The 15,191-nt window shown below is 36.7% G+C and overlaps 1 protein-coding gene across 5 annotated transcripts in view; it reads left to right on the top strand.

The window, feature by feature from the left end:
- Positions 1-15,191, top strand: part of EZH2 (enhancer of zeste 2 polycomb repressive complex 2 subunit) — a 48,480-nt gene that overhangs the window by 22,278 nt on the left and 11,011 nt on the right. For 2 of the 5 annotated variants that reach the window (XM_008633842.2, XM_008633841.2), the window contains exons 4-12: positions 793-909; positions 2,255-2,375; positions 4,538-4,681; positions 5,247-5,349; positions 5,914-6,077; positions 12,643-12,734; positions 13,692-13,932; positions 14,365-14,534; positions 14,902-14,996. In XM_008633842.2, coding sequence (XP_008632064.2) covers positions 793-909; positions 2,255-2,375; positions 4,538-4,681; positions 5,247-5,349; positions 5,914-6,077; positions 12,643-12,734; positions 13,692-13,932; positions 14,365-14,534; positions 14,902-14,996 — 1,247 coding nt within the window. Of the gene's footprint in view, positions 1-792; positions 910-2,254; positions 2,394-4,537; positions 4,682-5,246; positions 5,350-5,913; positions 6,078-12,642; positions 12,735-13,691; positions 13,933-14,364; positions 14,535-14,901; positions 14,997-15,191 lie in introns of all 5 variants that reach the window. The other 3 variants (XM_017734654.1, XM_017734652.1, XM_017734653.1) reach the window with 2 other exon arrangements.

Here is a 15,191-nt window from a genome sequence, read left to right as displayed (position 1 = left end):
GTATTTGAGAAAAGTTGATCTGTGTTTGTTAACTGTTGATTATTAGATGCAAGAATAACCTAATTGTTGTCTGTGTTTCTATGGATTGTTTATCCTTTGGAGGCAGCATTAATCTCTGAATCTCCAAAACAGAAGTCCTGTAGCTGAAAAATTCATTGATGTATCCATAATTTAATATTAAGAGTTAGCTTTCATTTCTCCTTTGCAAGCAGTGAGCATAATAAAAGACTTGAGGATAGGATAAACAGACAATAATGGGGAAACAAGGCAGGAATTAAAAAGACATATGGAGGTTTTATTTATATAAGGTGTCTTGCTGGTATTAAAGTAAAATTTTATTTGTTTTTATGACATAAATAATACATGATTTCTGCAGTGTATTGATCTGAAGCCAGGGGAATTCACTTGCCTCTTAGATGGCCTGAGTAAATACACTAACATCAATGTAGCAGCAGCAACAGGTACTAAATCTGGTTTGAGATACCAAACTTAATTTGTATCGTAGGTTGAATAGTTGGGGTAAAATACTATCACAGCCACTTAATAATAAGTGTAAAAAACCCATCATGATCTATTAGCAAAGCTATTGACATAGAAATAATTCTTGAGGTTCTTTTCTTGCTAAAACTATTTTCTATTATGCCTTAAAAAACTGATGCATTTTTCAAAGGTTGATACGGCTAATTCTGAGGAACTTTGAATTTTGTACATTGTAGAGTGTTCTGTGATTTAGTTTTGTTTGGGTTTTTTTTTCTGACATTGCTGTGTAAGTGTAACTTCAATTTTTTTCAGTGCTCTGTTACGAGTGACATTGATTTTCCAAAACAAGTCATCCCACTGAAGACTCTCAATGCTGTTGCTTCTGTGCCTATAATGTATTCTTGGTCTCCCCTTCAACAGAATTTTATGGTAAGTTTAAACAAGTGTAGGGAGGAGAAAGGAATGGAGAAAAGGGAGGTGTTAAGTTTAGAAGCATGCCAGCAAAAATCTATTGCCAACTGCCCTCCGTATCTTAGGTATTGGTAATAGGGCAGTCATAATCAGAAATAAGCTCCCCCAAATAAAATAAAGAGAAAGGTAACTTTACAAACCAAATCTCTGTCCTCAATGTACCTAAGTATCTCTAAAATCTTGCTGTAAAGTTTATTTAATTCAGGAGATCTATTGTCTTGTGAGGCTGTTAACAAATGTAGTTGTATTTGGAAGTATCCAATTAGAGTAGTGAGAAAGGTTTTTCTGAGGAATATGAATGCTTTTATGTAAGGTAATTAACCAACATATCTGTGGCAGAATATGTGGGACAAAGGGAACTTAATCCTGAAATAGTCTCCCCCTGTAATGATCATTCTCATATTTGAGTATAGCTTTTTTTTCCAGATTAGCTTCACTCTATGCAGAAGCTATAACATTAGATTTCTGATGTAGGTATTTGACTTTTTGAAAAGCTTAGCTTATTGCAAATCTTTGTCACATCATTTTGTATATGACCACCTGTGCTGACTGGCTATTTTGATAATAATTGTTACAAAGTGGTTTAAACAACCATTTTTTTATCACTATACGTACAGAGTTCTTCCAAACATTTTTCTTCTTGCTTTCAGTACATCAGTGTTTGGATATTTTGGACTGCTGCAGAATTATGATCAGTAGGAAAGTTTATTTTCTTAACAATAGAAGGTTCTTTTGTAGTATTGGAAGATACAGCTGAGTATCAAGGTCCATAAATTCCACTGATAAAACATGGGAGTATTAATGCATTTAGTTCTTATGCAGTCAAAAAAAAAGAGACAGTGGAGTTCAGATTAAATTATCAGGCATGTTTTTCTGTTTGCTCTTTAGACAACTTTAATTTAGAGTCTTTTTGTAAAATATTTTCTTATCTCTGGCCAAACAGTGGAAAGGTGGTTCCCATTGTGGTTTCCTACATTACAGTAGGAGAGAACCAAGGGAGGATGAATGAATTTACCAAATGCAAGCTTCCCAAAGCCAGGTAACTTAATGAGTTTCCATAGTAGAGGCTTTGTGGAAACTTTCTGCTAACCTTAAGAATAGGAGCTAATGTTAGTATTTTGAGCCAGCCACCGAGAATGCAAAACATTGTTGAAAGTCACTGAGGGTTTTGTTTTTAATTAATGGTAGTGAAGCCAGTTAGTTTACTATGATAGCTAGACTCCTGTTGATTGTGAAAGACAGTGCAGAAATGGTCACTTAGCAACACAATTTAAAATTGTTTGATCAAAACTGTTGTTCCTAGGTAGAGGATGAAACAGTTTTACATAACATTCCGTATATGGGAGATGAGGTGCTTGACCAGGATGGTACATTTATTGAAGAACTGATCAAGAACTATGATGGGAAAGTGCATGGAGACAGAGGTGAGCCCAAACACTCAGGTATACTAATCACTTCTTCCTATATAAATTATTGTTGTAGTGTTGCTTAAGGCCTGATGCTTGATTGTTACAGTTAAATATCTAGAATCTCTGCATTGTGTAAACATTAGGTATAACAGACTTTCTTATTTAAATGTATTGTTCTGCATTTTCATAAGGCTGCAGAGTTTTAAAGCAGTAGTCTGCAGAAATAAAGCACATTAACTTTTTCCCTATACCATACAGTGATTCTTGGTATTCAATTTTGTGCTCAGAGCTTTGGAATATGATATTGTAGTGTGTCCTGCCTAGCATAAAGTGGCAGGAGAATTATGCAAAACTCTGATAATGACAACATTTGCAAATGTGATTCAACAGAATAATCCCTTGTAGGTTTGTGGGGTTTTTTTTACTTTCCTTTCTTTAAGGAACTTGCTAGCTATTAAAAAACCCTCTCTCTGTAAATCAGCTTATAGAGCAAAGTTGCATCCTTCTGTTGGTACATTATATATATTTATTCTTAGGTGTAGTTTACCTGTTCTCTTGTGTGGGATCTACAGGCAGTGTAATCTGTCTCTTACTTTGTTAAAGTCTCCGTGAAATGGTGACCTTTCACTTGCTCTGTGCTCCCTCAGAACTGGCTTGTTTGAGCCTCAACTTCGGAGTTGTAAAGGTTTCTCTTGACTAATGTAATTCCCTCTTCACAGAAATATTACCCACACTCTCCACCCCTTCACTCAAACAGAGAATAGCTTCTTAAAATTAATTATATACCTGTTAAAGCTGAGTGAAAAAGTGACTGAGAGAGAACCACATTTTTTGAGTTCATCGTGTACCATTCATGAAGGTTAAGCCTGTGATTCAGTAATAAATGCTACTCAGCCCTACACTAGACTTGTTAATGTCCTCAGGATAGATGGTGCCTTTGTTTCATAAGGAACATGGAATGTTTCATGGGCTTTGGGTATTTTTACAGATTTACGGATTGCTGATATCCCTGTCAGAAAACTGGTTATGTCAAAATTATGTAAATATCTTCTATTATTGATTAATTTATTATCAAAGGAGTTTAGCTTTAAAATTAATCCTGTTTGAGTGTCTTGAGACTCACGTTTATGATGGCAATTAGTGTTATTATGGGTTCTTTATATTGTAAGTAGAAAGACTTTTTTTAGTCTCCCAATGACTAGTATTGTGTGACTGTAATTAAATGTAAATACTGTGGGAATCTGTAATCCAGAGGCATTCCCATGTAAGAGTCAGAATTCTAAACTAGCTCTGTGATTGCACTTTTGGGAGATAATTTGTACTAACCTGTGTGTGTATATTAAGAGTCTGTTTAAAACATCCAAGTGGTGTCTTCATTGTCTACATAGTAATAAATCTATTATTTTCCGTCAAGGTGTTTTGACATCCAAACCCAGTCCAGGTTCAAAAGGATGGTGATAAGCACTACAGTTCCCACACAGTTCATGGTTATTTTGTTTTTTTTGGAAAAATAGTCTCTGTCAGCACTAACTATGATTTTTGCCTTGTGCAGAAACGCCTTGTTATTTAATCCGTTCTGCCATCTGAATGTCACAGCAGAATATAATCTAATAAATAGATATATGCAGCATTGTATCTTTCAGTTTTCTCTTGAATTTTTTGTATATAACTGTATTATTTTTTTAGCACACAGCTGGTGGGGTATATTGTGGGAAGTGGATGCTAAGGAACTACCAACCAAAAATCTCTCTAGAGATTCCTTAGCTGTCTAAGGATTAGTTTATAGACTGCTAGCATGCATTTTCAGACTGGCTTAACCCAACCATGTTGGAACTGGGATTCTGGCATAAAGTCTCTTAAATGATCTAGCTGGTAGTCTTTTTTATCTTGCAAGGAAGAGAGATTTATATATATGTACTGGTATGTAGCACAGGGAGTTGGGAACAAAATTGTTGAAATTTTTCTTCTTCCCTTCCCAGTTGTCAGTCTAAGAAATGAATAATAAGCACTTTTAACTTGTCTTGGTTCATACACTGCAATTTAAGAGGGGAAAATGACAAAATTGCTTTTCATAAATGACAGCATTTCCCTAATTTAATTAAAATGTAGGGAGGATTAAAAATATTTCATATACACCTTGTGCTTTTTTGTTCACTCCTAATTTTGCTGAATTTCAGAATGTGGATTTATCAATGATGAAATATTTGTTGAGTTGGTCAATGCCCTTGGTCAATATAGTGATGATGAAGATGATGATGATGGAGATGACAATCCTGATGAAAGAGATGACAAGCAAAAAGATCGGGAAGGTAACAGGATGGGTATGTCTGTCTGCAGACTTTATAAATTAAACCCAAAACTTTTTGTTTAACCACTCAATAAATTTGTTCAAACCCATCCTCCTATGTGATAGTTTTCAGGTCTAAAGTAGCATAATTTTCATAATTTCCTTTGTCATTCAGTTAAAGATTTGTATTGAGAACACCATGAAAGGCACTTTTGCCAATTTTTGTTTATTGGCATACTGAGGCAGTCAAATGCACCAAAAATCTGTCAGGTATCTGTCTAATAAATGCTTTGGTACTCCTCAGAAAATGATGTATCATTATTCTAAAGCAGGCATAGTTCTGAATTTCCATCTCCATCTGCTGGTGAAATAATGGTTTCTCCAAATTTTACCAGTAGATTTTTCTCATCAGGAAAGATCACTGAACACAGTAAAATTAAACACACTTAAAATTGTAAGGAATTTATAAATAAAAACCTTTACTTCTTTTTTACATTAGAGTTTTGGCAAACTCCCCCTTTCTCTGAACATCTTCTTGAGGTAGCAAAGGAGCAGAAATATATTTCTTTTGTTGTCCAAATTTTTCTCTTCCTTCACAGAGAAAGAAACCCACCCACCTCGGAGATTTCCTTCTGACAAGATATTTGAAGCCATTTCCTCAATGTTTCCAGACAAGGGTACAGCAGAAGAATTGAAAGAGAAGTAAGAATGTATTTCTTAGGGTATATTGCTGTGTTGCTTTATGAAACAAAGATTTCTCTATGAAGTAAATCCTTCATTAAGTATTTGTCGATTAGGAATGGTCTCCTTTGCAGCTAGTTCTGTAGCAGTTGTGTAACTTCTGCAAGTGACACTGGAAGGGATTTGGCTCCTTCCCCCAAGTCAAACAATACAGAAGTGTTTATTAGCCTTCCTTTTAAACTATTGAAAAGTGGGTGTGTTTGTGTCTCTTATAATCTGTTATTTTTTGAGGTGGTAAAATAAAAGCTACTGCTAAAAAAAAAAATCTTATCTCCTTTTCGGAGTTAGTGATACTATGTATGAGGTGATGTAGGTCTTGAAAACAAATGCATTCTTTCCTAGCCAATTTGTATTAATGAGTATGGAATTAATAACTTGTATGTCACTAACAGGTTGACCTTTTTAGCTGGCACATATTTCTTAGGGTTTTTTTAAAGTTGTCATTGAAAATGCAGAGTGGTACTGGAATAAAAAATACTTTTATAAAAAAATTATACTTAACAAATAACTTCTTTTCCTTTAAAGATACAAAGAACTCACCGAGCAGCAGCTTCCTGGAGCTCTTCCTCCTGAGTGCACACCGAACATAGATGGACCAAATGCTAAATCTGTTCAGAGGGAGCAAAGCCTGCACTCTTTTCACACACTCTTCTGTAGACGCTGTTTTAAATACGATTGCTTCTTGCATCGTAAGTACAATTAAAGTGTGCTTGTATATATCTTACTTATTTTTTGTAAGGAAACTTAAAAATACTGTAAGATGCAATGTAGAAGGAAGGAAAGAGAAGAAAAAATAAAAGCAGGGATATCTCTAAAGTTTATGAAAACAGCTTGCACACGTTGATACTATTTTGCAGTGAAAACTATGCCTTAGAAAAACGAAGGCACCTGTGTGGGTAGTTTGTTATCCTTTTTGCATTTAGGACTTTGTATAGAATTCCTGACTTGGATGAAACTGAAATGTCACTTCTCTTTATATAGTCTGCAAGAAAATGACATTATTTTCTACTACTGTTTCTGTGTTACACTTTCTCAGTTTGTGCATGGAGAATGGGATGTATTTTTCCATTAAAAATCCTGGTTATTCATCAGACTTGTTTCATTTTCTAGTAGGGAGAATGAACACTCATGAACAGTTTTATCTTTTAGTTTCCCATGTTACTTTCTAGCCACTTTACTTGTAGGTGGTTATTTCAAAAATTGTTTCAGAGTTGTTTTAGAAATTGTGTTGTCCTTTCCACAGAATTGCTTTCATGTTGCCCCATTGTTTTGGGCCAACAAGCTAACAAGAGCTTAGCAGTGATGTTGGCTTTCACTTGCAAAGTGTGAAGAGATTCTGAAGTGCTACTTGAGACAATTATTCTTCTGGACAGAGAGTTAAATGTAAAGGGGAAACTAACAGTCAAATATGAAGTGGTTTCAACTTGTAGCAGTATACTATGATGCCCTCTATATCAAATTAGTTTTCTCTTTTGACTTAGCTGTTCATTTGCATGTTCCACTGTGAGTGTGCGTGCATGTTCATTGGAAATCCTTGTGCTTTGTCAGCAGCTCCTCATCCAGCACACATGCAATCTGCCTGTATTTGTACTCCACACTGAAGGCTTTGCACAGTGCTGCTGCTTTTTTGTATCCCTTGGTTGCCTTTCAGTTTGAGGAGGAATTGGAGTTGTTCTCAGATGGTGGGGAGGGGGAAGCTTTTCATGTTCCTAGTTCCTTTAGTACTTGTGCGTTTTGGAGTTAGGTCTGTTAGTTTCACTTTCTCCTTATATTCTCTTGACAGGCCTTGCTTGAAAATACAAAATAAAAAATAAAAGAAAACTTGTTACTTCTGCATAACACTTAGGAACAGTTTCTGGAGTAAGCTGCTGCCTTGTCCAGCCAGCTTCAACACAGTGTGTTCTGTGAAGCTGTAGGTCTCTTAGTGTCTTAGTTGCCTGGAGAACTCATTCCAAGAAGTGCTGTGTGCAGCCTTATTCTGTAGGACAGGGAGGTGAAGCTGTATGCTGATTCTTGGCAATCCATTTGTCTGGCAGGGGTTTTAGGCGTTCTTGACACTCTCAATAGTCTAGCAGAGAGATTGGGTGCCATTTTAAAAGGATTTTGATTATTAAGTCAACAAAAAAACATTGTCCGGACATAGTGAGAACAGTCTTGTTCTAGTGGCACCTCTGAAGACTTAAAGGTATTTCTGCTGCAGTGATTTTAGACATTTTTCTCAATGATTTTATAAACTTTTAGGAGTTCTTCAATGAAGGTGGGGGCTCCTCTAAAACACACACATATTTCATGACTCTATTTCATTAATCTATATAGATTTGCCTTTCATGGTCATTTTTGCAGACTGCTAGAAGTAGAACTGAAAGGTTTTGTTGATCATGTTTGGTACCTGCTACCTGGGGAACCTGGTATTACTGGACCACAGTTTTGAGGCACCAGCTCTGGGACCCTTTTTTTTTTTGTAAGTGCTGTGAAGAATGGGTTCACAGTCCTGTACTTTTCGTCATGTTTTTGGGTGCCAGGTTCAGCCAGTGAGAATGTCCGGAGCCATGTCACTGGCTGGCTGAAGGACCTCAGTTCTCACACCAGCAGCATCCCTTAAACCAAAAGCACTGTGCCTCCTTTCTCTGTGTTCATAACCTTGAGATGGAAGACAAAGTGTTTATACTAAAAGATTGCCTAAGTTCTTGTTGCTGGTGATGTTCTTGATGCAAGTTGGTGTTCTTTCCAAAGTGGTGTATGTCCAAGGCCTTATTGAAACTGTGCCTCGTACTTAAAAGTGCCCAATCTTTAAATCATCCTTTCAGGATGTCAGGGCCATAGCAGAAAGAGGGATGAATAGCACTTGCACTGTGGAGGCATTCAAGATGTACCTTTGTGTCAGATGGAGGGTGAAATTACTGGTTATGACAATGCTCTTTGTGGCAGCTTATGCAGCATGTGCATTGTCACTGATAACAATGTATTTGATACGTGATCACTGCAAAGAGATCGCTTAATGTTCTCTTGGACTGGACTGTGAATGTAGTAAACTGACTCTTCAGTTGCCATTCCCTGAAAACATACCCAAATTCCACCGCAACAATGACTGCTCACTGCTTTGGATGCATTGCTTCCTTTTGCTTTTTTCTGTAGTTACATCAAGGAAAGAGGATTGTTTTCTGTCTTTGTCTCTGTCTGTCTGTATGTCTGTCTAGAGCACGGAATTTTTTTGTTAAAAACTGAGAGAGTCAGTTGTTTGGCCTCTTTGTTTTCTGTGAAATTTTAAGACTTGGTCAAAATTCACCAGGCTCGTTGTTGGGAACAAGTAACTCATCAAAAAAAAAAAAAATAAAAAGACTCCTTTGGTTATTGGAAGGCTGCAGTAGCAATTTTCAGTGTCTCTGCAACAATTTGACAATTTAACTTTTATTACATTTCTACAGTTGCCTCTATGTTCAGTTTCATGCACATGCCAAGTGCTATGGGATGATGTCCTGGCTTCTGCAGATGACATTTTTGATGAATTACTTTGGTAATGTGGTGGGCTACAGTGATCGGATTTGTACTTTGAAAGGTGTAAATCTCTGGAGAAGGCATAGAGAATTAATAAAATCCAGGAATTCTATTAGGTCTGGTTTTGCTTTTTGTATTTCCCCCTCTTAGATCCCATTTTTGTTAAGATTAGCCTTATTTTGTGGAGTTTCCAATCTTTGTTCTAGAACATTTGAGTTAAATATAGGAAAAGTTATCATTAGATTTTTAACGTGTCAAGTCCCCTTGACGACCTGGCAATCCCTTTATGTGCAGGTGATGACATAACTGAAAAAACTTGTGTACCGACTTCATTTGCTGACAGCAAGGAATTATGCCTAAATGTCTGGACTAACAAAGAATTTAGAAGAAGGAAAAATATCAGGTAGGGAGAATTTCCCAAATAGCTTGACTGTGAAGCAAATGTACATTTCAGGCTAAACTGTTGCCTGTGTACTTTCCACATTATGGAAAATGAGAGCTGAGCCCATTGGGGATGAGACAGATAAATCTCGAAGACAGAAAACATGGTCAGTGAAGCCATTTTAGAATGATTTCTCTTAAGGAAATTGTTAAAGAAATGAAGACTTCAGGTGTTTAGGAAATTCTATGAAGTCTTCTGTGATTTTTTTGAAAAAAATTACAACTGATATTTTAAAAATTCATAATACAGCTATACAAATAGTTTTGTTCTTGTCCTGGGTCCTTTCTTTATAACAAGCCTCACAAAAAAATACCTCACAACAGAGGTGGTAGATTTTGACTGTAGTTGTCTTTACTCTACCACGTTGGGTGTTTTTTAAATAGTCAAACACAAGATATGATTCTAATTTTAAGTATCAGATGTAGCCTATTATTGAAGTCTCACAGGTTTAAAAATATCAAAGGTTGGTTTGCTTCATTATATTACAAGTTAAGCATTTCTTCATTTTCTAAAGGAAAACAAGTTTTAAAAAAATACTCATTTCAGGACCTTGCAGAAATGAATTTTTGAGAGAAATGATTGCATCTGCAAGTGACATATAAAAAGAATAGCTTTGATTTCTGTACATTGCAGCAGTCTGGTATAGATCATGACTTGCAAATGTTTTACTGGTCTTTTGCATTGCTGAAAAATTATTTTCCTTGTAGTATGAAGAAGAGGTAAAACAGTTAAATGGAAAAAAACCCTGAATGAAATGATACACTGTGCAAATTTAAAGATGCAGTGTTGAAAAATGTGGGGGTTTCCCCCGTACTTTTGGGTAAAGGGCTCCCATCATCTCATTGTTTCTTAAAAGATGAAAAAAGGTGGAATAACTGCATTAAATTGCATGGTTTCTCTGTTATTGTAACAAAGTGTAACATATTTTACCTACAGAATATATGAACACTTGAGGGATATGTGAAACATGAGAAGTGGTGTAGCAATAAAAGCTTTTAACTGGAATCTGGGGGAAGAAAGAGCACTAATGGCAAAGATACACATAAATTACATTCGTATACTTGCTTGTAAATAATTTTTATATATCTATATGCCCATATATAGAAGAGGGAAGCTTTTTTTGTGTTTCCAGATTTATAAAATATAACATATTTGTCTGGAGAAAGGGATGTAATGTTTAATTAGTGATACTTTTATATTGTTTATACCATTTTAAGAAAGCCTTGGAAGAGTACATTGCTTTCCTGGGGGGGTTCCCATGTGCTGCTATCATTAATACAGGCACAATATTGCAGAATTTATGATCTGATTTTTCAACCCACCCTCCTTTATGGGAGGGAAATGTGAAGTGATGGTTCTAAGATGGAGCTGGTCACCCTCCCCACTGGTGCCAAAACAAGTGTTTGCAGAGCTATGCTGCAAACTAGACCACTGAAATTAAATTTGCTTTTAAAAGCTTTGTCTGGGAAGACATGTGGGCTCTGCCCCCCTGCTTTAAAAGGGAAGGAACTGTATTTAAAAAGTTGAGTCTTTAAACCATAGTGGCCATACAGAGAGAAGCCTTGAGCATGATCGGGAAATAAGATGAATAGGAAAGCCTATGGTGGTGGCTTAATGAAGGAGGTGTGTGAGGTGTTGGTGTGGAACAGCACTTTTAGATTAATATGGGTAAGAGGGGAGGGATTTCTTCTTTAATTTTGAATATTAGCGCTTTTTATTCACTGAATGTTTAAAACCTTCACTGTAAGTTACAGTTGCCCAACTGCAGCTGTAGTAAAACTGCAGCATGAGTGTTTCTACATAGCTTGGAAATTGTACATTTTCAGTTAAGCATCTTTTCTGGGCCTTCATGGAGCATTAGCAAACAGACAGCTAGCACTGAGTAGTCTTTTTTTTTTTAATTTAAAATTTCTGTCCACTCTTCATTTTTGTTCCTTGCAGTTCTGTATGCCACTGTTAACACATTTAGAGGGAAAAAATATTGATTGATATCTGTCTCTCTCTCTCTAAAAAACAATTTTTCCTTGAGCACAGATGAGTCGTTTTTAAAAAGAGAATTGCAGAAAACTTATAGCAGTATCTCAAAAAGCTCCTAATATAATGTGGGAGCCTGAATGTATGAGTTTTGGTGAGCTTCTAGTGGCAGGTTTTCCAGGCTTCAGAAAAGCTGTCTAAGGGGTACAGAGGAGTTCCCAAGATTTCCGGCAAAACTGTGAAAAGTCAGTCTCTCTGAAAACATCCTCCTGGGAGACAGGGCTTGGCCAGGAGGAGAGCTGGCTCTGGCAGAGAGAATGGGTAGGAAACTCTGCCCTCTTGTTAATGAGGTGCTTGTGTTGCACGTGTAACATAGCCAGTCCTGCTCCTTTCTGAGTCACCATTCTGCAGCTTTTACAGAGCTGTACAGAGTCCATCAGATACAGGACCAGACACTTCTCTGCAAGGTGCAGGCTTAGCTCACTTATCCATAGTGACTGTGCAATGCTAACTCATTTTTACCCTGCAGCTGGGATACAGGAACTGAATTCTTATATCCTGTCAGCTTAGCTGTGGTGTTGATAAACTAATAGAGCAAAAATGCTTATGTGTCCTTCTCACTATGTGAGAAATGCAAAGTGGCTTCTATTACCTTTCCAAAGTGTGCATGGGGTTGGATTTTTTGACAAGATAGAAATTTAACAACCGAATCTTACACATTGAAGAGATGATCATTAATAGGAGAAGCCCTGAATAATTCCGTTTAACATGACAACAAAGTCAGGTCTGTTCTTTTGCTGGAAAGGGTGATACACCAGATCTTCCTTGATACATGAAACAAATGTGATGATTGTCTTTGCTGATGTAAATGGGCATAATGGCTTTCAACTGGAAGAGGATAGGTTTACATTTGATGTAAGGAAAACATTCTTCACTATGAAGGAAGCGAGGCACTGGAACTGGTTGCCCAGAGAAGCTGTGGCTGCCTCATCCCTGGTAGTGTTCAAAGCCAGGTTGGATGGGGCTTTGAGCAACCTGGTCTAGTGGAAGGTGTCCCTGCCCATGGCAGGGAGGGGTTGGATCTAGATGATCTTTAAGGTCCCTTCCAACCCAAACCATTCCGTGATATGTGAAGCTTACCTATGTGCTGTCTCTGTGTATTTAAGTGGTAAGTCATATGTCACTACATGGGGTTTATTTTGTGGGTTTTTTACTATTTGTTAATATTTTTACTCTGGCTTTAGTGATGTCTTGGTAATACTGTGTTTTTGATACTGTTTCAGGTTAGATATTGAATGTATTTTTATTTGAAAACTTAAAAATGTGATGTTTTGATTCAACAGCATTCCATGCAACTCCTAATACTTATAAACGAAAGAATACAGAAACAGCATTAGATAATAAGCCTTGTGGACCTCACTGTTATCAACATTTGGTAAGATAATTTTATATATCACAATTCACTGAGTGCTGGTGCTAGCTGCAGTATAGCAGGATACGCTTAATTTAAGGACATGCTGGATCTAGGATAGTGCATCTGCTTGTGGGCCACTTGCAGTCAAATATATTACCTTCAGCTGGTGTGAAAGAAAAAATTTAACTTCCAGTCATCTTGAGTAGGAATACTTGTAGATGTAGCCTGAGATATTTGTAGGGAAGAAATACTACTATCCCCTAATGATGATGTTTCTGCTATTGTGTCCAATCTAGTCAAGGAACTTCAGATTTAGCTCTCTTGTAAATTATATCACAACTAAAAATTATAAAGCTTTTTTAGTTTGTTAAAGGCACAGTCCATCCAGGACTTGTGCTCTTAAGAAAAAACAGGATGGAAATAAATAAAGTGAAATCTTCAGTAATGTAATTTTAAATCTCTCTCATAATTCCCCTAAATTTTTTAGTATGAGAAACTATGCAATTTTCCCATCTAAAAACTTGCTACACAATGTCATACCCCTTTCCACTAGAAAACAAATTACCAATGCTTGCATTTTAAAAAATGCAGAAAACATATTGTTTAAGTACAATGTGCAAGAAGAGTTCTTGTATTTTTACAGGTATTTTCTGTGGGAAATTCTAATTTTTTTCTGTCATTTGAGAAAATAGAAATTTACACTGAATTATTTTTCACTTGGCAGCCAAAGTAAAAGGTGAACTGAAATAATGACATAAGTACTTAGTAAGTGTAGATTTTTTTCATGGTATTATCAAAAGTGCTTGTGTTCATGGTTGGAGGGCCTTTCACTGGAATTTCTGTGCGCGTGATTATTTTGTAGAACAATGGGAAGTTACTCAGTATGCAAGTAGAAGGTGTTCTCCCACGAGCCCTGACCACAAGTGAAAGAAGCACTTCTCGCTTATTTTCCTGTAAACTGTGATGTTTTGTGTCCAGGAAGGCGCAAAGGAGTTTGCAGCTGCCCTGACCGCTGAGCGCATCAAGACCCCGCCGAAGCGCCCCGGTGGCCGCCGCAGGGGGAGGCTCCCAAACAACACCAGCAGGCCCAGCACGCCCACCATAAACGTGCTGGAGTCAAAGGACACGGACAGCGATCGGGAGGCTGGCACTGAGACCGGCGGAGAAAACAATGATAAAGAGGAAGAGGAAAAGAAAGATGAAACATCCAGCTCCTCTGGTAAGACTGGGCAGTGCTGCTTCATTCAATGAGCTGCAGTGCTTGAGAGGATGAAACAAAACCAAAACAACAGAAACCCCAACCCAAAAAACCTCAAAAAAAAAAAAAAAAAAAAAAAAGTTGAGCCATGCAATCCTAGAAAACATGTGTTTGGAATGTATGGAACTGAGTGAAAAGACAGAGTAATAATAATATGAGTTTAATCCAACTGAAAGAAAATGTCTGTATTGTCTCAATTTATGTACAGGCCATGTAATTTGAGTAGCTACTATTAGCTTCTGTAAGAGGCACGTGAAAAGTGCTGTTTTTCCTGGCACTTAGGAAACAACAACAAAAAACCTGGGGTAGTTTTTAACTGCAGTTAATGATTTGACATTTTTGAGGGCAACGTAAATTTTGAAACATAGCCTTACTCTCGATTATTTATTACAGAAGCAAATTCTAGGTGTCAAACACCTATAAAGATGAAGCCAAATATTGAGCCTCCAGAGAATGTGGAATGGAGTGGTGCAGAAGCTTCAATGTTTAGAGTTCTTATTGGCACCTACTATGACAACTTCTGTGCAATTGCCAGACTGATTGGGACCAAAACATGCAGACAGGTAAGAAGGGAAGCTACTTGCTAAGAGTGATAGCAATTTGCTTTTAAAACTAAACTATACAAATACTAGTATTGATTACTAAAAGGGAAAAGTAATTAATATTCTTGGTTTTCCCAAGAATGCTATGGTCCAGAATTCATACCACAATAGTTTTAAAACTGTTTTAAAATGAAATTTACAGGAGGTTTAAATTGGACTATCAGTTCTTAAATGACAAAAATAATCAACTTTAAATGTATTGAAAAGAGACTATGACTGGATATAATCTGTAAGTTTTTGGTTGGAGGAAATCATACTAACTTAGAATATGAGCAACTTTGTACTAGTGAGAGATTTATCGTGGATGTGTTATGGTATCTCTTGTTAGGTGTATGAGTTTAGAGTAAAGGAATCTAGTATTATTGCACCAGTCCCTGCTGAAGATGTTGATACTCCTCCCAGAAAGAAGAAAAGGAAACACAGGTAAATCTGTTACTAAATACCCTTAGCATAACAATAAATTGGAGATACAGGGGATCAGAACAGAAAGTTTTTTGGAGGAAAAGTTGTGCAACTCTTCTGCTTTTGCTTCCAAAACCAAAAGCTGCAGCAATAAAACAACATGGTGTTTTAGTTTCAGACAAAAGTCTTACTGCCTTGGCAAGTATAACCTTCCTC

This window comes from Corvus brachyrhynchos, unplaced genomic scaffold (genome assembly GCF_000691975.1).
Source record: "Corvus brachyrhynchos isolate BGI_N302 unplaced genomic scaffold, ASM69197v1 scaffold94, whole genome shotgun sequence".
Classification (NCBI taxonomy): Eukaryota; Metazoa; Chordata; class Aves; order Passeriformes; family Corvidae; genus Corvus; species Corvus brachyrhynchos.
The sequence above is the reverse complement of the archived record's forward strand: the minus strand, read 5'-3'. Positions and strand labels throughout refer to the sequence as shown.